Genomic DNA, 25,131 nt, shown 5'->3' on the forward strand with positions numbered 1-25,131 from the left:
ACAGATTTTGATCAGCTCACCTAAAAAACTAAGTTTAAGTTTAAGAGTTACCTCTAGTCTGAGCAGTTTGAGGTAGGTGGCATCAAATCTTTGCAAGATATTCAGTTTTGCTCCGCAACGTTTAGTGAGTTATGACTCTTTTAGAAGACGGTTCACACCAATATAACGTTTATATGACGATAACGATACTGGGGTACATATAGCTCACTTTCAGAACGATTTTTTTGTTTCTTCCGTATTGTTAACCGTTCGATAAATGATAAAAAAAAAATCCACACGCTCCCTTCTTACTTTTCTTTACTCCAAGCATTTTTGGAAAAGGCACGCAATGGTAAAACTTTTATTACAAGGTTTTTTTATTTAACTCATTTGAAAGTATACAAGATCCAATGCAAGACATTGAAAAAAAAAAAAAAAGTATAATTCTGTTATTTAAAAATGGCACATTTATTGCTACATTACTGTTATATACAGGACAGTTCTCAATACCTACTTTATATATATATTTATATATTTATAAAAAACAAAGACAAAAAAAATATCAATAATGACAAAAAACCGGAGGCACTCTGAAGACACAACAGCAGTATTGTTCATGTCCCTACTCCAATTCTGATGGAAATCATGGGCAGCAATCTTACTTCGGTACACGGCGAATGTTCACTCAGTTGGACATTCAAGAGACGATGCTTCAGTATCCGCTGGATCAATCGAGAATCACTCAAAACAGTCAGCGTTCCAGCCCCCATCTGATGGATCAACAAAAATCCTTCGATTTTCTCGTGTGCTTCACAAATCACAGGACACTAGCGTCTTGAAAGCAAAAACCTAGTCGATTCAAAGATGACAGGAACGAGAATCCTAAAATTGCCAAAGAAGGTGCACACACACAGCATAATAATGAGGATGAAAGACTACAAGGTTTCTAAATTACAGATTAAATACTACACCGATGCTTTCAGAAAGAAAAACTAAACCAAAAGGATATTTTTGCATTTCGAAATGATAAAACAAATGGTCAAGTTCACAATGAAAGTAAGTTTAGGCACTGACAAGGCATCACTCTCAAAAATGACAGTCTTGAGAATAAGAAGGCCACGATATATAAATGTTCAACAACTTTTTATCTTTATCAAGAATTTATATTATGTTTCCATTATACTTTAGGACAACCTAAGTTAAGTATCCCCCTTACGGTGAAATGTTATCACTCAAGAATCATATCCATTGTGGACATTACATAGGTTATAACACCACTTCTTTCCTACATACATAATTCAAACCACTGTGGGACATTATCTCGCGCACACAACGAAAAATGAGTTGAGACGTACACCTTGAAATGACCGTATGAATCAACTAAACTCACAGTAAGCCAGTCTGATGGAGATGTGAGTGTGTGTACTTTTGAATATTACATTCAAACAGGTTGCATTATGTGCATTGGCAAGACTGAAATGATGGTGAACACTGAACACCTTTGCCTAAGAACACTTCTGTTGACGTACGGTTCCCTGAAATCAGGAAATTATCGCGAGGATTTAAACCTCAACACGCCCCGAACCTTCATTATCAATTCTCTTTATAATTTCTTCGTTAGCGTAGTGCTATCAGGGGGCATTTGGGATAAAAGTAACAATGGGTCGCCTCACCCAAACCTTACGTTTGTGAAAATATAAGCAGGGTTTTGTTTTTCAATCATATGACGCGTCTCTTGAGCGTTCACTTGCGCTATAGACTCTCCACATTTTAAATGAATAAGTTTTTGTTATTTAGAAATCTACAATGTATAGACTAACAAAAATATATTTATTTATATATATTCTTACTTTTTTCCCTCAAATTGAAATAATATCCATTACATATGTGTGAGGTGGACATGTGTACGCTTTCAGACTTTTGGCAACAATGAAACGGTGCAAGCGAGTCATGAACATGTTCTGGCAAGAGAAAGAATATTTTAAATAAAGATGTGAAAGATCAACTTGGCAATTTCGTGCCTGGGAACGCAATGCAATCCAAGCAATTGTTGTCAAAGTAACAGAAGCTCACGCTCCTTTATGATGCGGGTTCTTCCGATTGGCTGAACTAGTCAATGGCATCGTGAGAGCTGATGATTCGTGATGTTTCCAAAAAGATAAAACAGTCTGGAGAGCTGCGATGGCCCGTGTGCTTTTCTCCCCTTCCAGAAGAGCCCTGGCCCACAGAGCAGTGGCATGCTGGGATATGCCGTCCCCAAAAGCACCACAGGTTCGCCCCACTTCTCATGGGGTTTGGTTACACAACGCATGTAAGACTGTACCTTTCAGAAGGGAATGACAAAAAAAAAATTCCTCATATACAACCAACTCACAAACTTTTTTGTTCCGTACAAGTAAGCAGTTTGCGTCTTTTATAAAACGTAACAATTAGGCACAAATCCATGATTAAACTGACGTCTGTCTCGTCTCTTGTTCAAAACTCTCTTTCTGCAGTGGAAAAACAGAACGGCAGTTGTGGTCAGAACATGTCTATTCCTATGATCCATTGTTTTAAGGAAGCAGTAAAATACAAAATGAGCTGAGAAAGTTTTCACATTTGTGCTGGTAATTGCGGTCTAGAGTGATCATGGACAAAATCTGCTGTGTCAGTTTTGGTGGGTCGATTTGTGTGTCCAAAAGGGTGGAGGGTGCATCTCTGATTTCGTGGAAGTCACTAGATGCACACAGAGAGGATGAGAACGGTGGAAGAGATTCAAGGTCACTTCTCCCAGGAGCCCCAAGAAATTTCACTGATCTGGGGATAGAAAACAGAGATTTCATTTAGGGACTTCACTCTGTGTTGTTATAGCGAACCAAAACTATTAAAAATCATTTTCAGTAATTTAAATAAAACTACTTTAAAATAAAAGTAACACTTTAGATTAAGTACTTAATGCTGGTTAATGCATTAACTAACATGAATGAACAATGAACAATGCATTTGATAGAGAATTTATTAATCTTTATTAAAATTAGTGAATAAATGCAACTGTTCGTTGTTTACGTCAGTTTAAGTTCATAAGATATTAACAGATATTGATCTGTATATATTAGTAAATGTTGAAAGTAAAACTAAAAATTAGTAAAACCTATTAGGGCTTATTTTTAACCTATTTATTTTTCAATGTTAATATAGTTAACTAATATTAACAATTGCTACCAAAATAAAATATAAACATAAGATGAAAAGTACTAAATTACTAACACTGAATTAAAAAATAATTTAAGCTACTTATAAATATAACAAAACTACTCAAATGAAAAAACACACACCACTATTACTAAAATGAAGCTAAAAATAGATCTGAAAATACAAAGAAAAAAGCTAATTTAAAATATTATTAAATACTAAAATATTACATAAATCGTACTAAAATACCACTGGTTTTTAGACCAATAAGTGTAAAATGATTGAAATGTTATGGCTAATAAATGGCAGATATTAAAATTCTATACTGTTTTGTCAAAATAAATTACATAAAACTAATCTGAAAGTTTTAAAAGCTGTGAATGTAGGCATTACAACAACAATGCTTGAAAAATGGATTTTACTTTGGTAACACTTTACAATAAGGTTTGTTAGTTAACAGTAGTTAACATGAACTTAGCATGAACGATATTTCTACAGAATTTATTGAACTTAGTTTATGTTAATTTCAGCATTTACTAATGCATTATTAAAACCAAATGTGTTTGTTTACATTCGATTTTAAAGACAATGGTAAAGATAATAGGCATGCATTATTAAATACAAAATATTGAGAGAAGCAAATACTTTGTACTAAGAGCTGACAATCGATACAGTAGCGATACCATGCATCTCTAATTTGTGGTGTCTAACCATTGTATACTATTAATAAGTAACAACATTAGTGAAAAAATCTAACTAGTGACCAAAAAGTGTTTGCATAACTTGTTACACAAAGTGAGGCAATGTTTAAATGGACATTAAAATACCACATGATCACATGCATCCATCTCCTCCCAGTCCTGGATGCGGTCCGGAAAGCTGCATTTGAGTGTCTCCTACCACCCCGGACACTTTCTCCTCTTCACGTCGCTTCAGACATGCCGCTTTTGGGTTCAGGTTTCGTTCTGGATGAAAAAGAGTGTCATTACAAAATGAACGATTGTTTCACTTAAAGAGAAGTCCAATATTCAATTTTAGAAAAGTGTAACTTTTCTTTTATTAAAACGCATTTAATTAATAAAATAAGCCTTAATCTAAATGTAAAACCTTTTAAAATTATTTTTTTCTGTTAAAGGAACACTCCACTTTTTTTTTTTTTTTTTCAGTCATTTTCTAACTCCCTTTGATTTAATCAGTTGAGTTTTACCGTTTCCGAATCCATTTGGCTGATCTCCGGGTCTGTCGGTAGCACTTTTAGCTTAGCTTAGCATAGATCATTGAATCTGATTAGACCGTTAGCATCTCGCTCGAAAATGACTAAAGTAACTTGACTCTTCCTATTTATAACTTGTGTCTGTAGTTACAACGTGTACTAAGACAATTGCAATTTTCTAGACCGTTATGGCTAGGAACTATACTCTCATTCCAGCGTAATGATCAAGGAACTTTGCTAAGTGCAGCAGGCGCAGTGATATTACGCAGCTGCACCCATGGCATGGCAACAAAGTTCCAATGTTTTGTTAAAGTTGCTAAATATTCAATAAATATATTTGGAGAACACATACCACGGACTTGTTGCTCCAGGTTTAGGATCACATTGACGGCCTGGTGCAGGATAAGCAGTTTGGTCTGGGGTTTATCGTTGCTCAGGTGCAGCTGGCACATGCGGCCCAACTCTTTAAAGGCCTCATTGATGTCACGCACGCGCAGTCGCTCTCGTGCGTTGTTGGCCACTCGCCGCTCTTTCTCCCGCTCCACCTTTAACTCTGGCGGCAAATCCTCATCGTCTTCATTGTCTAGACTGTGAAGAGACAATAATATAAATAACACTGAGATTCCATTTTTAAAAATTGTACAAAGAAAATTTATTACAAATTTTAAATCTTTTTTTTATTAAATATCTTCATAGTCCAGGTACCTGCTCAAGTATACTAGGTGTAAAGTTGTGTACATAAATTACTTATAAAAGTATAAATGAATATAGATATATAGTATAAATTGTATTACTTATTATAAATATCTTGAATACAGTACTAGTCAAAAGATTGGACACACCTGACAAATGTTTTCTCATGGTTAATGCATTTTGATCTTAAAGGTTATGCATTCATTTGTGAAATTACTTTAGTAGAGAAATATTTTACATCTATATACACTACCGTTCAAAGTTTTGGAGTCCAGAATACATGCAAACTCTTTCAATATAGTTAAGCATCCCATAATTTGTATACCTCCATTCATGTTATTTCATAATTTAGCTGACTTCATTATCATTTTCAGCATTTCTTGTTGATGATACAGAATGACAATGTTGTGTCCAAACCTAACCCATTTTAGATCAAGAGATGAATGTTGAATTAAAAAAATTAGATACTGCGCATTGAAAAACAGACGACTCTAATTACACATGAAAATGTCCCACCTGTGTCAAAATCTTAGTTTTTCAATGGCTTTGAATTCATTTTGTGTACAATAACACACAGACATTTAACGTTTAAAAGCGATCAAGTGTGTATCCCAGAGTCTTTCACAAACATGCACTCTATGGTGGGAGATAGACTTACTCTTCTCCCTGGTCTGATAGACCTGAAAGGACTTGATGGGTAAACACCTCCTTTCTGAAAACAATGTGAGAGTTTGGGAAGGGGGGATGGAGAACACTATAAAACAGTATTTTCGGTGTTGGGGCAACCCAAACACTTTGTAAACAGGATTGGCCTGAATAAACATTTGAACAAACACAACATTTGTTGTAGGCAATCAAATTAAGACAACGCAGATTTGCTTCAAACCATCATTTGATTGAGCATTTCTGGTTCAAAAACCATTCAGCCATAATTTAAGGGGAATGCTAAAAAAAAAAAAAAGAGAGAGAGATCTTGTACCTTGTTCTGGTGCGAGACGGTTTACTTTCCTTCTTCTCTTCCTCAGACTTATCGGCCACAGAGGAGTTCTCATCTTCCTCCTTGTCTTCACTCTTAATGTCAGATTTGTTTGAGGAATGTGTGGCGGGGGCCAAGCCTCCGGGCAAACCTGAAGCCAGAGACAGGAAATCATTAAATGCATCCCGCTGAAACTCACACGCAGCTCTCAGCGTTTGCATTTGTCGTTGACTTGTTCGGTTGGTTCAAAAAGAGAAACTGAAACTGCTGCTCACTGCTAAAACCCTCTGGTGCTCCTCCAGGCTGTGGGGTGTCTGAAGCATGAGTGGACTGCAACAGGGTGCTGCTGGGAGGAAGGCAGGCATGGTCATCTTGATGGCTTCCAGCCTGCAGACAAGTGCAGCAAGGGAGAGTAATTAGCACATATCAATTGCGTAATATTGCTTTGTGTGTTGTGTTATTACTATTGCTTTGTGTTACACAATACCACACACAGCTGTAAACCAAACCCTATAGTTAGTACATGTTGTCAATTAATATTATTAGTATTTAGTTATTGCAATGGAACAAGGACACATTCAAATAAAGTATAATGAAGCTAATATACAAGTGTGCATTAACACAATATTTGCTTAAAAATATAATGCATAGCTACTTGCATGATTATCAGCCAGTAGCTATAACTATTGCCATCAAGCTGATAATCGATAATCCAAATGAATAACTGAATCAGGTTTTTTTATGAAGTTAAATTAAATGAACCACCCAAATGAACCAATTCATTAAAATCATGATGCCTTGGACGGGATTACGTGTTATCCATCTGTCTGGATCATACTACTAAGTGTCTACACTAACCATGGCAGGGTGTCTGTTGCTCAGGGGCAGTCCTGGGTTGGAGTAGGCCTGAGGGAGACCCCCAATAGATCCACTGGATGTGGAGACGGCACCCAGTAGGCCGTGCACGTCAGCATGGGCTCCGGGAATTCCCGGGGACTGACCCACCGCATGACTTCGCAGCACATGAATGGCCTCCTCCAGCCGGTCTTCCATTTTGTTCTGCTGTGGAGAAAAATAATTCATATGTAACTTAAACTATACGTGAGTATATAATGCAAGTTATTAACTTAAAGGGTTAGTTCACCCAGATAGCAAATTTATGTAATTAATAACTTACCCTGATGTTGTTTCAAACCCGTAAAACCTCTGTTTATCTTTGGAACACAGTTTAAGATATTTTAGATTTAGTCCGAGAGCTCTCAGTCCCTCCATTGAAGCTGTGTGTACGGTATACTGTCCATGTCCAGAAAGGTAAGAAAAACATCATCAAAGTAGTCCATGTGACATCAGAGGGTCAGTTAGAATTTTTTTGAAGCATCGAAAATACATTTTGGTCCAAAAATAGCAAAAACGACGACTTTATTCAGCATTGTCTTCTCTTCCGTGTCTGTTGTGAGAGAGAGTTCAAAACAAAGCAGTCTGGATATCCAGTTCGCGAACGAATCATTCAGTTCACCAAATCGAACTGAATCGTTTTAAATGGTTTGCATCTCTAATACGCATTAATCCACAAATTACTTAAGCTGTTAACTTTTTTAATGTAGCTGACACTCCCTCTGAGTTAAAACAAACCAATATCCCGGAGTAATTCATGTACTCAAACAGTACACTGACTGAAATGCTGTGAAGAGAGAACTGAAGATGAACACCGAGCCAAGCCAGATAACGAACAAAACATTGACTCATTCACGAGTCAAGAACCGTTTCTGTCAGACGCGTCCGATTCGAGAACCGAGGAGCTGATGATACTGCGCATGTGTGATTCAGCGTGAAGCAGACTGACACACAGAGCGTCTGAACCGAACTGGTTCTTTAGGTGATTGATTCTGAACTGATTCTGTGCTAGTGTTATGAGCCCGCGCGGGTAAACTGAAGGCTTGAATCAAGGGCAATCATCGCAAATGACGCCATTACGTCGAGCGCAAAAGAACCGGTGAACCGGTTTCTTCAACCGGTTTATTGAATCGAACTGTCCGAAAGAACTACTGGTGATCCGAAAACCGATGCAACCGGTTCTTGACTCGTGAACGAGTCAGTCTTTTGTTCGTTATCTGGCTCGGCTCGGTGTTCATCTTCAGTTCTCTCTTCACAGCAGTTCAGTCAGTGTACTGTTTGAGTACATGAATTACTCCGGGATATTGGTTTGTTTGAACTCAGAGGAAGTGTCAGCCACGTTAAAAAAGTTAACAGCTTAAGTCATTTGTGGATTAATGCGTATTAGAGATGCGAACCGTTTAAAATGATTCAGTTAGATTTGGTGAACTGAATGATTCGTTGGCGAACCGGATATCCAGACTGCTTTGTTTTGAACTCTCTCACACAACAGACACGGAAGAGAAGACAATGCTGAATAAAGCCGTCGTTTTTGCTATTTTTGGACCAAAATGTATTTTCGATGCTTCAAAAAATTCTAACTGACCCTCTGATGTCACATGGACTACTTTGATGATGTTTATCTTACCTTTCTGGAAATGGACAGTATACCGTACACACAGCTTCAATGGAGGGACTGAGAGCTCTCGGACTAAATCTAAAATATCTTAAACTGTGTTCCAAAGATAAACGGAGGTTTTACGGGTTTGAAACAACATCAGGGTAAGTTATTAATTACATAAATTTGCTATCTGGGTGAACTAACCCTTTAATAGAATAAATAGAACAGAAAGCACAGATAATTTGGGCACAGTGAGGCCAAAAGCATTCATTAAGACAGGTAAAAAGTCCAAAATATAAATAATATAATAATATTAGAACACAATTTTATTTAATAAATTTAGTTTAAATAGAGCATTTTTTTTAGCATTGCTAACATTGCTAAAAGTGGTTGTAGGTCAGTTTTATTGTTAAAGGTGCAGTAGTTCTTGGAAAATGCTAACTTTATAGCACCGAAAGCGAATGTCCCACCCTCCCTGCAATCGCCGTCCAAAGCCACAGAGCAGAATACCAGAGACAACATTACTACAACATCAGCGGTTCCCAATTCCAGTCTTCGTGCCTCAATTAAAGCTAAATAGAAATTGAAAAATAAAATAAATTGTAAAAAAAATAAACCTTAAAATAAAAACCAACCATAAAAGCGAAATATTGTTGTTATATAATTAAAAAAATAATTTTATACAAATAATTCTAAAATTACACTTGTATATTTGTCTAATTAAAGACTGAAGCTTGAGGCGTTTACATCGTTGTAATATTCAAAATGCATCTTTATAAACCTACCAGTGCATGTAGTCCACCCTCATAGTTAGGAGAAAGAGCAGCCTGGACAGAAGCTCTCGGCCACTGTGCTGCACCTGCTGAGGACAACATGATATAGACAGAGTGTGAAACATCTGAATCTGGTGTGCCACTATGACAGCAGATGGCGCTCTAGAGCTTCACATTCACACCTTAACCTACACAAAAGCCCATCAATCTAAAAAGAATGATTTATGACTCTTCAGGCTTATTCCTTTGCGTACCCGTTTTGGTCTTGGTACCTTTCAACACAAGCTGATCTAATGAACCAGATCCAGCTTTGACAGAATAAGACAGCTTATCTGACGTACTTGCAATGCCCTGAGGGGAGCCCACAGGAGTGGAAGGAGTGGAGAAGTTGTTGCTGTTGTGGTCCGAAGGATAGATCTGTCAATAAAAAACACATGGAACATGACTAAATGTGAAGCTCTCCTATGGCTAATAATAATTAATCCATAACCAAGGAATCACTGAAAGTCTTAATAATGCTATCCATCTTTTACTTCACACAGCCAAATGCTCTTTCATGGTGATTAATGAAAGCTCACTCACCGAAGCAAGAGCTTTTCCGATCTCATCACCTGAGCTGCTTGTGACTGAACCTCTGCTTGCTGTGGTAGAGAACGGGAGTACTTATTAACTTCATTCATTAAAACCAATGTCACAACTATTCAAGTGATCCATAATTTGCTATCAGCTAAAACTGTCCTTTCAAAGTCTGAATGGAAGATTGCAGTTTAAGTTCAGACTAGTCCAAGGCCAAAAATGATTTCACAAGAAGAAACAACTTCAAGGACCAATCTCAACCCAATTACAAGTTCATTTCACAACCTAGAGGACATTCAATTAAAAAGACGAAGGTAATTTACCCAAAATGCTGTCGGATCCATTCATGGAGGATGTGTGGCTATAAGCTGCGGAGCCCGAATGGAAACCATTCACGTCCGCTCCATGCAAGGGATAGTTCTGTGGAGATAAACACAGTTATTGGAACTTCTGAATTGAGTCACAATTTAAGGCCTTCTCTAAAACCTTTGAATTTTTCAGAAGGCATACCATTCTGTCTTGTGGATTTATTGCAGAGAATGAGCCTGGCTGACTGATGTGTGGCGAATTCCCCAGCATAGCCGTGTATCCCGATTGGCCTATGGATCCAGAGGGGGCCCAAGGGTCCGAAGAGGAGTGTAGACCCTCTGCGAACACAAAGGCAGATAGAAAGGATCAGTAACAATCAGCACAGTGGAAGTCTATTATAATCCAAAGCAACATCTGTCTATGTGCATGCTACTAATTTCAACATTGGGGTTTTAGATATGGAAAATTGCCCTATGTACATACCTTGCATGTAAAAAGATCCTGGGTACACAGAGCCAGGTTTGGAGCCTGGGTAGGCAGCACCATCACGGATATAGTCATCACCAGAGGTGGCGGCATAAACCTGCGTTTAGAAACAAGGTACATGAAGGACCTAAAGAAACACAACAATCATTATAACGGCCTTCATATGGACAAAATAACCCTAGCAAATCTGATATGGAGCCCATGAAACTGGCAAGTGCATCATACATTTCCGTACAAATGACGTGGATGAGTGTTTCCATAGTGCCCCCTCAGATAAAGTGGCAGGGACAGAGAACAGAGCATGCTGGGAAATGCGCCACAGCCATCTCATGGCACAGTCGGCGCTTCCTCTCGCACTCCCATGAGCCAAAAAAGGAGAGGGAGGACAGCTACAGGGAGTACCGTCACTAAGAGTGAGTCCAAATCAAGCTAAGCACACTGCGTAATGACATATTCCATAACAGTAAAATGGAAAAAACTGACATCTGTACCGTTTATAATAGTAATACAAAAATGATCTGGAACTGATAAATGAAACTGAATGATTCATCTGAATTCAGGAGACATACCTCCAAACAGCGTATTCCCCAACATGCACGTCTAAACACGTATGTAACAATGTATGTTTGTCTGTATGTGCGCATACATGAGTGTTTGGGAGGGAGGGGGTGCCTGAGGGCGGGTGGGTCTCGGGCCAGCGGAGAATACAAATCCAGCAAAGCGATATTTCTCTTTTGCCTGTAATTTGATTTAACAGGGAGAAGTGGGATGGGAATGGAGAGATGCACTTCTAATTACAGAGCCATCTGCCTACTCCTGGAGCCCGTCCAACTCCACAGGCAGCTGGGCTTAAGAGGGGAGGGGTGAGAACAGTCGGGGGAGAGGTCTTGCTGCAGAAGTGGTAGTAGTGGAGCTAAATAGACTGGTCGATTATGTAGAAGCCACATAAAAGAACAACTGAGGGAGGAAAAAAAAAACAACAACCTGCGAATGGCCCTCTTCTCTCAAGTTCACCAGGAACCATATCCTCACAATGATTTGCTGATGCACTCGAGAAGATTAAGGCAAGCCCAGACAAGTTAAGGATCACTATCCTTTAATGCTTAGCCAAAGGTGGGTTTAAACTTTGGAATTTTTTAAATATCTATAAAGCATGCTAAAGGTAGCAGGTGAGCATTGGCGCAGTCATTAGGGTAATATAATGCTGTGGCGGCACAAGAGGAAGTTATACTGAGACGTAGAGTGGGATTCAGCAGGAGCTAGAACCTTAGCTCATCAGAAGCCATTAATCTGAGCTAAGACAAGCACAGGAGAGGGAGAGCGAGAGCGAGAGAGAAAGGTGCAAAGGGGACTCACAACTGGGTCACTTTGAAAGAGGGGGAGGATAAGGTCTAGCATGGACAAATCTGAAGGATCGTGTTTGAGGAGGGGGTTTAGAGGGCAAAGTGTTGAGCTTATGTGGATTAAGACCAAGAAACAACAGTTCCTCTTCCCATGACTCAAAAAAGGGGTATGGCTACTTGCATGTTTGTTCAAGTTAACGCCGATGTGCAATAGTCAAAGGTTCTGAAATATTTTGACGCAATTTAAAATACATACCCAATCAAAAGTCTGTCAACTGTAATGTTTTTAGAAGGATGTGCCTCAAATGTTTTGTTCGCTAACCATTAGACACAACAGTAAAATCTCTGGACTATTACATCTACCCCTACAAGCATGTTCTTGTTTGTTCACATCATATTAAAAATGTTTCTACTCTGAATGAGGTCTGGAACCTTCCTGCATAATTTATTACTAAAAACTTTCCAAGCAGATGTGTTGAAAGGTGTTGGAGCTAAACCTTTGGACTGATGTCAAACCATTTCAGATGCCACAAATGGCCGCAACATTATGTAAGCAGGACTTTGCTTCCTTAACATCTGTGTAATTCCTCACAATTTTGATCAGTAAATTGAGGTTGTAATGAAATACTTTTAGTGGGAAACAATTAAGAATATTTCAGAAAGTTCACTCACTGAAGATGGCAGTCCTGGTGGCTTCCTGATCTTTTTTGGTTGGGGTTCTGTGAAAAAGACCAAAGCATACACAAAGGTACTCTTTCTTTCCATACTGACTGATCTGATACAAGTCTAGTAATTGTTGCAAATTATTTACCCATGCTTCCATCTGAGGGGCGTCTCCGGGGGTTGCTGGGGTATGACTGGTAAAACTGTGAGCCAGACTTCAGTCCGGATGGAGACATGGCATCTGAAGAAGGCATGGCAATGTCTGAGGGCAGGAACCCAGGCTATAAGGAACAACAAGATGGCCGATTTGAGTCAAAAGTTACAGCATGATGTCAAGCAGGTGACTAAAGCACTTTCAGGAGTTGCTCAAGACTTGATTCAACTTACCTGGCCCCCAAAGGAAGAGTAAGGACCCCTTTCATTCTTTCCTGCAAGTAAAAATTGTTGGCATTGTGAGAAAATACATATGAAACGAACACTCACACAACACTTCAAACAAAGTCCAAATGTTACAATTATTGGAAGAAATCGGAAGTCAATGCCAGAACATGGTGTTTAAGAGTGAATCCACTTGCTTAGGCCAAAGAGGGGCTCGATTACCCTAAGCAACTTCCAGGGCAACCCATGGGGCAGTTGCTACATCGGCAGCTTTGAGATCAACGACCAAAAATTGGTAAATCTCACCACTAACTCCTGTGCCAAGGAATGGGGAAGATAGTCCATCGTGTTCATTGTAGTGTGAGCCTTCTCCATAGTTCTGGAAAATCAAGACAGAAGCAGGTCAAAACTATAAAACATGCCCCAACAACACCTTTAGACCGCAAACAAGGCACTGGGTCTACCTCTACCTGGTTAAAAGAGGGACTGTTCTGATCTCCAGCAGCCCAGGGACTACTACGTTCTTCCATACCTACAAAGCAAGTGATCACACAGTGTCAGAGCAATACTTCGATTTTGGCATGCACTAAACCTTCACATCAAGGCCCATTTTAATTTCTCTTTACATGCATTAAGACCTTTGGATGTTTCGTGGGTGGTTCTGTATTTGTTAGACAGCCTCTGAATCTCATCCAAAACCATCACACCACACTAATATCCATGTCATTTAGCAAGTCTCAACATCACTGACCATAAAGGGAGCATTCATTCAGTCACTGGATCTCATTAAACCAAGTTGGGGGGAGGAGTATCACGGCAAGCAGAACAAAAACAGGCTGATCAAAGAATTGTGAAATTAGCATCATTGTACATTTGGGAGTGGACACCCATAGGGACAACACAAGTCTCAGTTCAAGACATACAGGATACGGAGTGTTAAAAGGTTCTCCTCATAGCCATCAATATGCTTTATATGTAGAAAAATGGATATTCTAAAACATTATAAAGTGTACTGGAGCAGAAACTCCTCATAAAGCATTCCCCTCTGCCTCCTGTCTTATGCCTTAATGCAAAGCTCTCCAAAGACACATGGCTTAATTGCATGCTGATTTGCATGATTGTGCATATTAATGCAGTTGGTTTATGAATATTCATATTCTCCTTTTGATTTTTTTTTTTAATGTCTAATTAAAAATGTGTGAGAGAAGAGGGGTCTCAGCCAGAGCGGCCACTGAAGGCTGAGCATGAGTGATGAAGCTAACAAAGCAGAGCAAATAGCGACATCCATACTGACAGCCGTGATCTATGGAGCCAACGCAGGCAGCATGGGAAATGAAGTGGGCACTGACTGAGTGAGTGAAAGAATCTCCCTGGCAGAAGCATCTTATGTGGGGGAAAATGAAGTGGCAGAGCTACAGATTCAGACACAGAAGGACCAGATAAGATGTTTAACATGAGGAATGGTTTGGATCTGTCAGACTGTTACAATGGTAGAATTTTTTCTTTCTTTCTTTTTTTAAATTTTTTTTATGAATGACCATTTTAGCAACCTAAACTGTTTATTTTTCAGGCAAATTTTGTTGTGTATATATATATTTTGGGTTATTGGCCACTTATTTGCTGGAATCATCAAAATGCAATTCTACAAAGACAAATCTGACATTCAGTCAAGCAGGAACTGATTCCATTTCCTGCGTTCAGGAAAGATAATTTCCTTTATACAGTCCTTTAAATACATCAGCTACACAGCATGCCATTATTCAAGTTCAGATGGAAGCAGTTATCGAAAGTAAAGCTATAATGGCTTGAGGTGTGTGTGTGTAAAGCCCCATTCACACTGCACATTGGTCCCGGAAAATTGACGGATTGTCTTCTGTGTGAACGTAAACACATCCCGGGATTGATTCAAAAGCCGGAACTAATGCCGTAAAGGCCGCAACAAAAAAATATGTGCGAACTGTAATGAAGCAGAGATCAGTTAACTCCTCACCATCCACGCTAAAGCTGAGATTGTTCGCCAGCTACAGTGAAAGTAAATGTGCCTGGCGTTTTCGACTCGTAAATTACATGTCACATCATGATGTCACAAGTCATTATGGGACCTTAACGGGTTGTGTGTGAATGCATGCACATATTCCAGGAAATCACTGGCAGTGTGAATGAACCAAAATCTAACGATCCGGGAACAATTGCCGGGACACATTACTTGTGTAGTAATCCAGAATTTCAGTGTGAAAGGGGCTTTAATGTGCTGGGTTTGACCAGGGGGGAAATGGGCTATGTCCTGTCCTAACCTTGTCCTCAGTGGGTGATGTGTTAGGCAGCTGTGGAGGTGAGCGAGAGAACGCCTGGTGAAGTCCTCCCATGCAAACAATCCCACAAACACCATGGCTATGGAGGAGGAGATGGCTTAATGCAATTAGCACCCTCCCGAGCACTTTTGTCTTTAGGAACAGATGCACATCTGAAGGCCAAAGCATTCTCTAAACATATCCTTACTTTGTGGATGGTCAGATTGAATAGTAGAGGACAGTCGAAGTTTAACTCTTGACCAATGGTTTAAAATTGAAAAGCAATCCAGTCCATGCTAAAAGGTCAAGATCACAGCTTTTGTTCATTTGCAATACTTTTTATGACCTCAAGGAATGTTCAATATAGGTTCATTAAATGTCAAGCTCTTTCAATAGCATTTGTGACATGCTAGCACAGAAAATAAAATTTCCTTTATCCCTTAATTCTTTAAAAGGCAATACAATAAATGTTAAAATACAAGGTTTTGAATTTACAGCTACAAGACATCCGTTTTAACATGAGACTAATTGGATAAATTGCAAATAATAAAAATAAAAAATGAGTTGACCAAGAAATTAATTTTTGTGGTCATTGAGAATGTGTTCACAAACTATGCCAAAAGAGCTTAAGATGTACTGAACTCATAATTCCTTTAAGAGTTTTAATGAATAGTGCTAAGAAACTGTCCCTTGGACCTCTGTCTCTCAATAGCGAATCTAAGTACATGTCATACCCCTGTTATACCAAGTTCACAGGGTGAGGCTTATGTTGACTTATGTGGAGACCTTCTAGAAGCATCTCACAAGTGACAGATTTAACAGTCGGGGTCACGTCGGTGTCAGGTAGCTCTTGCAATAAAAATCTCAAACTGAGACATTATTAGCTTGGCCCTACTATGTAATTGGCACTTTGGGGCGCCACAGACTGAGAGTGAAGCTGGTGATCTTTCACATGGTTTCTTTAGCTGTTTTCATGCGGGCCTCCTGCGGGGTGGTGGGAGGTATGAGAGAGCTTTGTTTCAGAGAGGGTCTATTTCCTGTCAGTTGGCAGGGAGAGAAAGTGTTTTCTTGTGTGGGGGGAGGAGTGTTTTACTCAGTGGGGTGGGGGAATCATTTGGAGACTGCAAGGTCTTTATTTAAGTCTTTGTTCTCAGATTATTCTTATTCAAGGCTAATGTTTGGAGTGTCAATTGGGAGACAGACAGACAGACTGAAAAGACTTGAAGAGAAATGCACCGAACGTTCATGCCTTTGACAGCTTCTGAAATAATCTTAACTGGAGCAACACAAGCCAACAATGGTCGCAAAAATAACACTTTTGTGAGTGTGATGTGCAACTGGTTATAAAGTAAGTGCAACATACAAACAAAGCAAAAATAACAACAACACTTTTTAGATGACAAAGAGATGTTTTAGGCTGTTTATATTTACATTTATGCATTTAGCAGACACTTTTATCCAAAGCAACTTACAGTGCATTCAGGCTATAAAAATTGTTTTTTTTTACCAGTATATGTGTGTTCCCTGGGAATTGAACCCACAACCTTTTGCGCTGCTAACACAATGCTCTACCCCTGAGCCACTGGAACAACACAGGCTGTTAAAATGTTCTGGACACAAACTTGATTATGAACAGCAATCCAACCAAATCAGTCACTTCAAGTTTTTACGATGTACAAGTTTGTACAATAGGTGCTTCAACTGAACAACCAGTTCAAAGTGATCCAAACCGAGCTTTGACTCTGGATATACTACGGTGAATTAATAAAAGAGGGGGTTTAGGAAAACAAGCAGCAGCATGTCCTCTTCTTCTGTTGAGAGGAATGAGCACTTAGCAACTGGCCCAAACATCTCCAATGCTATAAAGAACACCGCTTTAAACGTATCAAATGCAAAAATATGGCAAATTTAAGCAATATGTGACATTTCTCTCTAAACGGGAAAAGGCATGTGTTTAGACTTACCTGAACCACTAAATTGACTGCTAGCAAGTGTGGTTGGTCTGTTCTTCCCATTAGCCACAGGGGGTGCAAACATCTAAGGCAGAAAAATAAGAAGCAGAACTCAAGTTTTAGCATGGTAGCATAGAAAATCTCACATCAACAGGTGCCCACAGACAGCGATTTTTCAGCATTATTGGGGATTCACGCTATGTGACGTCAAGCTTAGCTTGTTCAAAAGTTTAATGCTAAAGGTCATGTCAATTTTGGCGGATATAACCTACTAAAATGGTTCAATCTGAAAGAAACCCTTTCTCACAAAGTAGTATGCCTCTTTGAAGTGCCATCTTGTCTTATACTACAAAGAATTCAGGGTTTCACGGAAAGGACAGAAGAGGTCGTTTACATGGATGGATGATGTCTCTTTGTTTTTGAAGTGCAAAGAGAAACCAATAAGCAGCAACAGTGCTGGCCTTGCATGGTGCATGAGAGGGACTTTCTGGTGTGGTAGACATTTTTCACAATGTGAAACACCTTTTATACTATAAGGAAGAAAATACCAAACGCATAATATGCTAATCCTTTCGATTTTGACAAAGGTTTAAGGCTGGAAAATGAATGCGATATGAGGGAGTAGCTAAACCATTAACAATTTGTAATTAGATGTGAGATCATAATGCATTTGGTCTGGCACGTCTGATTATCAATGTATCGTCTTAATTGATTCGCTGCTTCAGTAAATGGCAATTTTCCAATGCAATAAATTAAGGATGGTCGAGTCTTTCAATGAATCAAATGATTAACATGTTTATATTCCCTATTTTTTAATGCTATTTAGGATAGCATGACCGCCAAGAATAATCAGATTTTTACAACAGGTAAATGAGAATAATAAATGCAAGGATAAGGATAAGAGAGGATTGAGTGATGGTTATTATGCTGGAGAGGTTTCAAATGGCAAACCACAATTCTCAGAACATAATTTGAGACTGCACATGATTTAAAGATTCATTACAATGTTTATAGCCACCAACAATACAGCAGGCATTGTGACAAGAGATTCGATCAGTCTGAAGTGGCATGAAGAACAACAGCTATCCTCGGAGAACAAGGTCAGATTTAGTTGAAGTGAATATGGAATCATAAAGCGATTCTTTAACGAGAGAGAGTTTTGTCCAGACTAATAACAAAGACTCCATACTCTCTTCCTTACCGCACTGAAATCCAACAGGTCACTGAGTTCTTTATCTGTTCCCACTGTAGCCATTCTCTGGTGAGGCTCGTTCATAACCCTCTGTCTTTAAAGAACCCTGCAGGAGAAAACCAGAGAGAGACACAGCTGGGGTGAGCTGTCTAAAGACCAGGTGAATGAGAAAAGCAGTAATGAAAGTCGAGTGTCCTCATATGGAATGGAACCGTTTCACAAGACTAGGGTTGGGAATCAAAAATCGATTCCGATTCCAGAATCGGATATTTTAAGGTCAGAAATCAGATACTTGTTGTCAAATTAAAATTTCAATTCCACCTATCGATTCCTATGCACTTTTTTTCTTAATCTGTGAGGACCGGACCTAGCGATCTGCCAGGACCTTGCTCGATAATCTAAGCGCTCCAAAGTTTGGCTACATTTGCGACCATAAGCCAAAAAAAGATAAGTATAATATCTGTTATAGCTAAACATGTTGCAAGAGAGGTGTCACCAACAACTTTAATTTAATAGATAGTTAAAGATCGCAAACACGATTCAAACACCAACGTGATTCTATTCCTAAATTGCAATGATTCGTCTTTTTCATTTCTCAACTGTTGACGTGTGTGATCAATGTTGTGATCACTTGGTTCGTCCGTGCAGTGTATGATCAAACCAGTGTGATTTGAACATTTAAATCTGCATTCGCGCTAAGGCTGGACCTGAATATTAAATTATTTGAATATCATTCGATGGGTTGAGATTCAATTTTCAATTTAGAGATTCAAATATTCTTTTTTCTTTCTTTTCCCCGAACACCTGGCATCCCCTGCGAAACGGTTCATGATTCAGTTCATCTGGAAGAGAATACAAAAATGCTGAAGACCTCAGCTGTGTGGGAGCCCTTTAAATTGAGTGAGGACAAGACAAAGGCAGTGTGCCAAATATGCGATTTGAAACTGGCCTACCACAACAGCACATCAAGTTTGAAAATTTCTTAGTACGCCTATAGTACATTGTTGGTGTAAAAAAAACGAGCTGTTTTTATCCTCCATGTTAATCAGTAATTTTACACATGATGGAAAAAAAAAGTGACGTGACATATAGCAGAGTATGGTGACCCATACTCAGAATTCATGCTGTGCATTTAACCCAGTCGATTGGATGAATGGTTCTCGACATAATAAAAATACAAACAGACAGACACACACACAGAGATCCCTGTCTTTATTACACCATGTCTACAACGGACGCTACACTTATGCCCCGCCACGCCAGCTAAAGTCTGTCTTCACTGGATGCAACAAAGCAACTGTTGTAAATCATTTGAAATTTGTGTCAGTGCGTCATAAATGGAACGCAGCAGCAGTTTACTGTCAGAAATTTGTCACTCCGCACCGCGCCGCATCCAGTGTAGACCGCATAATAGGTTCTATTGTATAGTGACACGCTGCTCGCGTCCAGTGTAGAATATGTTCAGCCCCCTCCCTCCAAAGTTTCGAACATTTGGTGTTGATTACTACTGAAGCTTCAAGCTCAAAAAATGGTATTCGGACCAGCCCTAGTTCGCGCTGCCATTGACCTAAAGAGAGCAACAGTCATCTGTCATGAATGAAACAGCTTCAGTCTTTTCAGCCACACAGTATGATTATTTTTGTGTTTCAAACATTTAAATCAGAGAAGTACTGGAATATACTATAGTTTATAGTTATATAAACTGCGTGTACGATGTGTATGGTAGCGATTAAAATAGAGTAAGTCATCTTTTGAAAGTAAATTGACACTTCAAATGAAGATTTATCGATTACATTGCCAGCAGGTGTCGAAAAGGGGCTGTTAAAATGTATTTGTCTTTAAATCATACAAGAGATTCGTTTAAAAACTGATTCATCCAGTAATTAAACAACTAAATCTTGAGTGGGTCATTTAATCATTAATTCAGAAATAACATGTAATTTTGTTTAGTTGTTTAATGTTTTTTTCTTCAGAATCATAAGAGAACCACAACTTCTACTGGGGAAAAGAAAAAAGAAGAAACTGATCCTGAATCATGCAGTTTTATTTTACACACAAACAGCTCTTAAAGAGTTCAGTTTTTTTGTAGCCTGTTGATTTTTATTCATGGCATTCAGCTCCAATACATGGTAATTGGAAATAAGAGACACGTGATGAAAGTTTGCTATCATTATTTAAATCACATTGGAATCGATACTGGGAATCGGAAAAAAGAATCTGATTCGATTAGCAGAATCTGAATCAGAATTGATAAAATTCAAACTATACCCAACCCTACAGAAGACTGTGATGAAGCGTTTAACAGTCATCAGCATCATAAATCCTCGAAGGTTTTTCATATTTGTATTTTTCATTTATAACACTATTCTTTGTATTATATCACCTTTGTATCAAAGAAAAAAAAAAACACAGTCAACGCTAATGTTATGGTGTCTCTAATGCAGCTTCTATGGGAAGGACGGTAAATTTGACCATAGTTCTCTCTTCTGACTGACGTTATCAGTCTCTCTCAATTTATTTTCTTTTATTGGAGTTTTTCTTTTGCTATTTGAGCAAATGGGAATGCTTTTCAAGTTAACCCAACTATGATGATTTCCACTGCTGAGAAATGTGATATGTGAAAAGGGCCAATTGTAGATATAAACGAAAATGTATTGTACTTATAATACACATATCTCTTAAGAGTATATTACCAGTATTTCCTTGTCTCAAATGAAAAATGAGACTTATTTTAATTAACTTACCATGAATCGCTTCAGGAGATTTCACAAACAACCAGTGCCAAGTTATTATCTTTGGCCAAGATTTTAATCGTAAATCTAGAACATGCCTGATAATTAATTAGGCCAAAGACATCCTGTATGTTTTACAGAATACAATTTTTCTTGTGTTGCAATGAAAGCATTACAAGACAAAAATTTTGTTTGTTTTGAAAGCGCCAGTCCTTCTATAACGTCTGCCAATCTTATTAATAATTTTGTTGTGTTATGCAACATCAGCACAGCAATGAAACTAAATGCATTCACCAGTCAATAAGTTTCCATGAAATCATGATATCAGTACATGGAACATGCAAATCAATGTTCTTAACTTATTGTACATCTCTCTTCTGTGTATGATTTATAGTTATCTGGCCAGTTGATTTGCATAAAAGGAGACCATCCAACAAGGCGGGAAAATTTTATACAACCACCAGTAAAATCTTTTAAAAGTTGCCTTTTCTTTGCTAAAATACAATGAAATGGTAAAATATTGTTAAATGAGAAACTTTTTTTCTCAGAAACATCTTAAGGGGTTCTGTATGGTGTTGGATGCAAACAGGTATTAACCATTAGTTTCTCTTTGGTGGTCTGATTATAACACCATTACAAGCCAATGGCTAAAAATGGCTCAAAGTACATATTCACACTGCTTTTTCAACTCCCAAACAAAAACAGCTAAATGAAAACATACAGAATGTGGCCCCTTTAGTAAAAAAAAGACAAGAAAGATAGTAACAAAGCCCAAATCCCCCTCAAGCCTTTGCCAACGAAAACAAAGCCAAACCACAGGTAAAAATATATATTTTACTCCGTATACTAGCATATTTATATGTAAAATGTGACAAAGGTCCCAAATACGAGAGACACTGAGCGATTGTAACTGGTATAAACAGCCCTAGTTGTCGAATGAGGTGAAGGCCATATGGTAACATATTAGAGTTGGGAATCGAGAGTCAGTTCTTTTTATATTTAAAAACGGAAGTGAATTATTTATGATGTACAATACATTAAGCACTTTTTGATCATGAAGATCACGGTAATCTGACAGCATTTCCTATTGTTCATTTTATCTAGAGCATTCAAAAATACATCGCGACCAGTCTAATCCGATTCCTGAACGAGTTACTCTAGGAGTCGATTCTTTTAAGTGATTCAAAAAAATACATCGCACCAGTGCAATTCGATTTCCAAACGAATGATTCTTATGAACCGTATAGTGTATAGTGGATCGAAAACACGTATGAATTAGTCGGAGCTGTTAATTAATTAATCTTACTCACTTACTGAACCCCAAGTTATTTATTGTGGTATGTCTGATTAGAAATAAACCAATTATTTAAATAAGCATAATTAATGACTGGTTGTTCGTATGACAACATGCAAATAAGATAAGGCCTGCACATCATGTAGGTAGGCCTACATTCTATATGAATAATGAATGAAACCGGTTATCACCTTTTTGTTTGTTTGCCATTTGAATTAAAATTAGAGCCAGTTTCATGATGCATTCATGACAGCTCTAAAAGTCTGTAAATAAACACCTATGCGAGAGATGTAGACCTACATTTACTTATGATTTGTTATGTTGGTTCTTCCTAAATCTGAAAATGTCCTATAATTTACCACAAAGATATGCCTATAGGACTGTAAATGTAATTATTTTTCCAAATATTATTTTAAAAATTATTAAAATCGCCAAGAAATCAGTATGAGAAGAACTGAAGCAGAATCGTTTAATTCTTTTAACGATTTCCATCCCTAACGGTAAAGGTCTCCATCTCTCTCTCTCACACACAAACACGCACACACACACACACACAGGCCTACGACGAAGATAAATTAATAAGGTGACACCAAAAACAAGGCCAAACACGAGTTTTAAAACGTATTTCGTAGTTAGAAGGTAAATAGTATATTTAGTCCTGTATCACTGCAGCCATTTGTGGTTTGTAAGAGAGAGAGAGCGCAACAGTGTTAGCACTAACCACCAGTTTAATGTAGGCTACCCGAACAAAATCAACGTTATAAATAAAAATGCTTAAAATATCCCGCGAGTGTCTATTTTAAAACCCATCTCAATCGCTGAATGTGCAAACACTTTTAAACTAGAGTTCAGTCACAGCCCTGTCTTTGTGTTAGCTTCATCCATACATGAACAAAGTCAACATTTATTCTCAGTTGTAAACTTATTGTATTCCGATAGCTTAACCATTTCGAAAACAAATAGGCCACATCGATCGCGAGCACGTACTTTTGATAAGGGTGGCATTATTATCAATATTAACCATCCATCGAGCCGACAATCTCAATTATTCATGTATTGTGAGATAAATGTACAAAGCTTGGCTGGGGATTAAGCAAAAGTTAATAAAAGTACCGCGACAAATAGTCAACTTTTCCCCAAGAGACTCGCGATTTGATGAAGGGTGGGGGGGGGAGCTTGGGGCGAGGAATTTCCTGCCAAAAAAATATTCAACTAAGTGAATTAACCAAAGGTTTTTCTTGTTGTTGTTTTTTTTTATGAAAAGCAAACCTGAATACAACACACTTCACTCCTGTGCTTAAGTTAAGTAGGAAATGGTACATCTGAATAAGTCTAACCGATTAAAGTAACTTTCAGGCATTAGTTATTTGTAAATTACATGTGCACTGACAGCTCGCTCTTATGGTCACTTAAACTCAGAAGCGCCCCACAAAACTAATCCTTACTTTGATAAAAGGACAAAGGAGTCACTTCTTTTAGGATAGAACTGGGTTAAAGACCACCAGCACAAAACTGGGCAGGACTTTCCACTACAGCCTCTAAATCAAGAAAAAAAAATGCATCCCCCCACTTTCATAAGCAGCACACATCCATAAAACTTGCTAAATGATACTTTAATATGCAAGTAGCCTATGTGATTTTTATGAGGTTAATACGAGACTAAAATAATTAATCTTAGTAACCCAGTAAAACACGAACAAAAGCCAAAAAGCTTTACCTCTGTTTATCGGTTGTTTTACATCCAATAGTCAAAAAGAAAGGTTGAATCTCGTAGGGGAAAAACAATAAAACTTGAAAGAATTTGAAGCACGGCGCATTAAAAGCGGAGAGGCGCAACCATGTGTGTTTTTACTCCTTTGACATCCTCCTACAAAAACACCAACGTCATAAATACAATGTTGCAGGTCTGTATCCAAACAATCCCGCGCCACGACTTCCTTTATGTTGTTACAATTGAGGTGAATTCTTTCTTCTAGTAGACATCTTGACCACCTCCATCCACATTGTGAGCAGCAACAATGTATTCCTCCGCGTGGAAAAGAGGGGCCTCGAAAGCTCGGGTGTCCAGTTTCATGTGCCCAGGGGAGTCAAGGGTTTTTTCGACAAGGTCTACCGATGAAAAAAAACATGGATTGTTCTGAACGCGCAGAATAGCTGTTAATCATTTATCAGACATGATTTAGTAAGTGTAGTTTAAGGGGAAAGGAGTTGATAATAGGAACTATAATATCCAGCGGAGGTTGATGGTAGAAAAGTAAGCGGCATTTATACAAGAGCAGCAAGAGATTGCAAGATAAACCCGCATTCAAGTAGCCAATAGAAAGGCGACAGAAAGTGACAGGCAGTTGGAATGTCCAATGGCCTCAAGCATATTCCCTCCAGAACCGCCCCTTTCATGACGACATTGTGTGTTCAGTGAGGCTGAGTGAAGGGTCTAGAGCGCAGCCTGCGTGACAACATTTTGTTAGTCTGGTTAATGTCGACGCCCGCTCGTTGTGTCGCTACTTTGGTTAAAAACGCTCGTAAGAGTATTCATAGTTGGACGCAGAAAGGTTAGGAATATTGCTTTTTTATTTATTTGTATACATTCAAACAGACTTTAATATCCTTCAGTTT

General features: G+C 38.4%; 1 protein-coding gene across 10 annotated transcripts; it reads right to left on the reverse strand.

Moving 5' to 3' along the window:
• Positions 1-1,685: 1,685 nt before the first annotated feature.
• LOC132131084 (transcription factor E2-alpha-like) lies at positions 1,686-24,762 on the reverse strand. Of its 10 annotated transcripts, none has more exons than XM_059543010.1 (21): positions 24,233-24,762; positions 18,499-18,595; positions 17,310-17,382; positions 13,525-13,586; positions 13,361-13,433; positions 13,064-13,104; positions 12,825-12,957; positions 12,686-12,732; positions 10,668-10,767; positions 10,386-10,522; positions 10,199-10,295; positions 9,882-9,940; positions 9,641-9,716; positions 9,312-9,385; positions 6,891-7,091; positions 6,308-6,419; positions 6,036-6,183; positions 5,715-5,768; positions 4,716-4,951; positions 3,978-4,115; positions 1,686-2,775 (listed from the first exon to the last, which is right to left on the reverse strand). In XM_059543010.1, the coding sequence occupies exons 2-20, from the start codon at positions 18,571-18,573 to the stop codon at positions 3,985-3,987; spliced, it is 1,929 nt and encodes a 642-aa protein (XP_059398993.1). In that variant the 5' UTR covers positions 18,574-18,595; positions 24,233-24,762; the 3' UTR covers positions 1,686-2,775; positions 3,978-3,984. The 10 variants fall into 10 exon arrangements, with proteins under 10 accessions (XP_059398993.1, XP_059398991.1, XP_059398992.1 ...); XM_059543008.1 differs by having other exon boundaries at positions 6,891-7,094; XM_059543009.1 differs by having other exon boundaries at positions 9,312-9,388.
• Positions 24,763-25,131: the final 369 nt, after the last annotated feature.

The sequence above is a fragment of the Carassius carassius genome, chromosome 48 (assembly GCF_963082965.1).
Source record: "Carassius carassius chromosome 48, fCarCar2.1, whole genome shotgun sequence".
NCBI classification, from domain to species: domain Eukaryota; kingdom Metazoa; phylum Chordata; class Actinopteri; order Cypriniformes; family Cyprinidae; genus Carassius; species Carassius carassius.

Coding starts and splice junctions, on each gene's coding strand:
- LOC132131084 (XM_059543007.1), bottom strand. CDS start 18,573: ATGAACGAGCCTCACCAGAGAATGGCTACAGTGGGAACAGATAAAGAA. Junction 13,587..17,309: donor CAGTCAATTTAGTGGTTCAG/GTAAGTCTAAAC, acceptor CTTGCTTTGTAG/GTATGGAAGAACGTAGTAGT. Junction 12,958..13,063: donor ACTCTTCCTTTGGGGGCCAG/GTAAGTTGAATC, acceptor TGTTCCTTATAG/CCTGGGTTCCTGCCCTCAGA.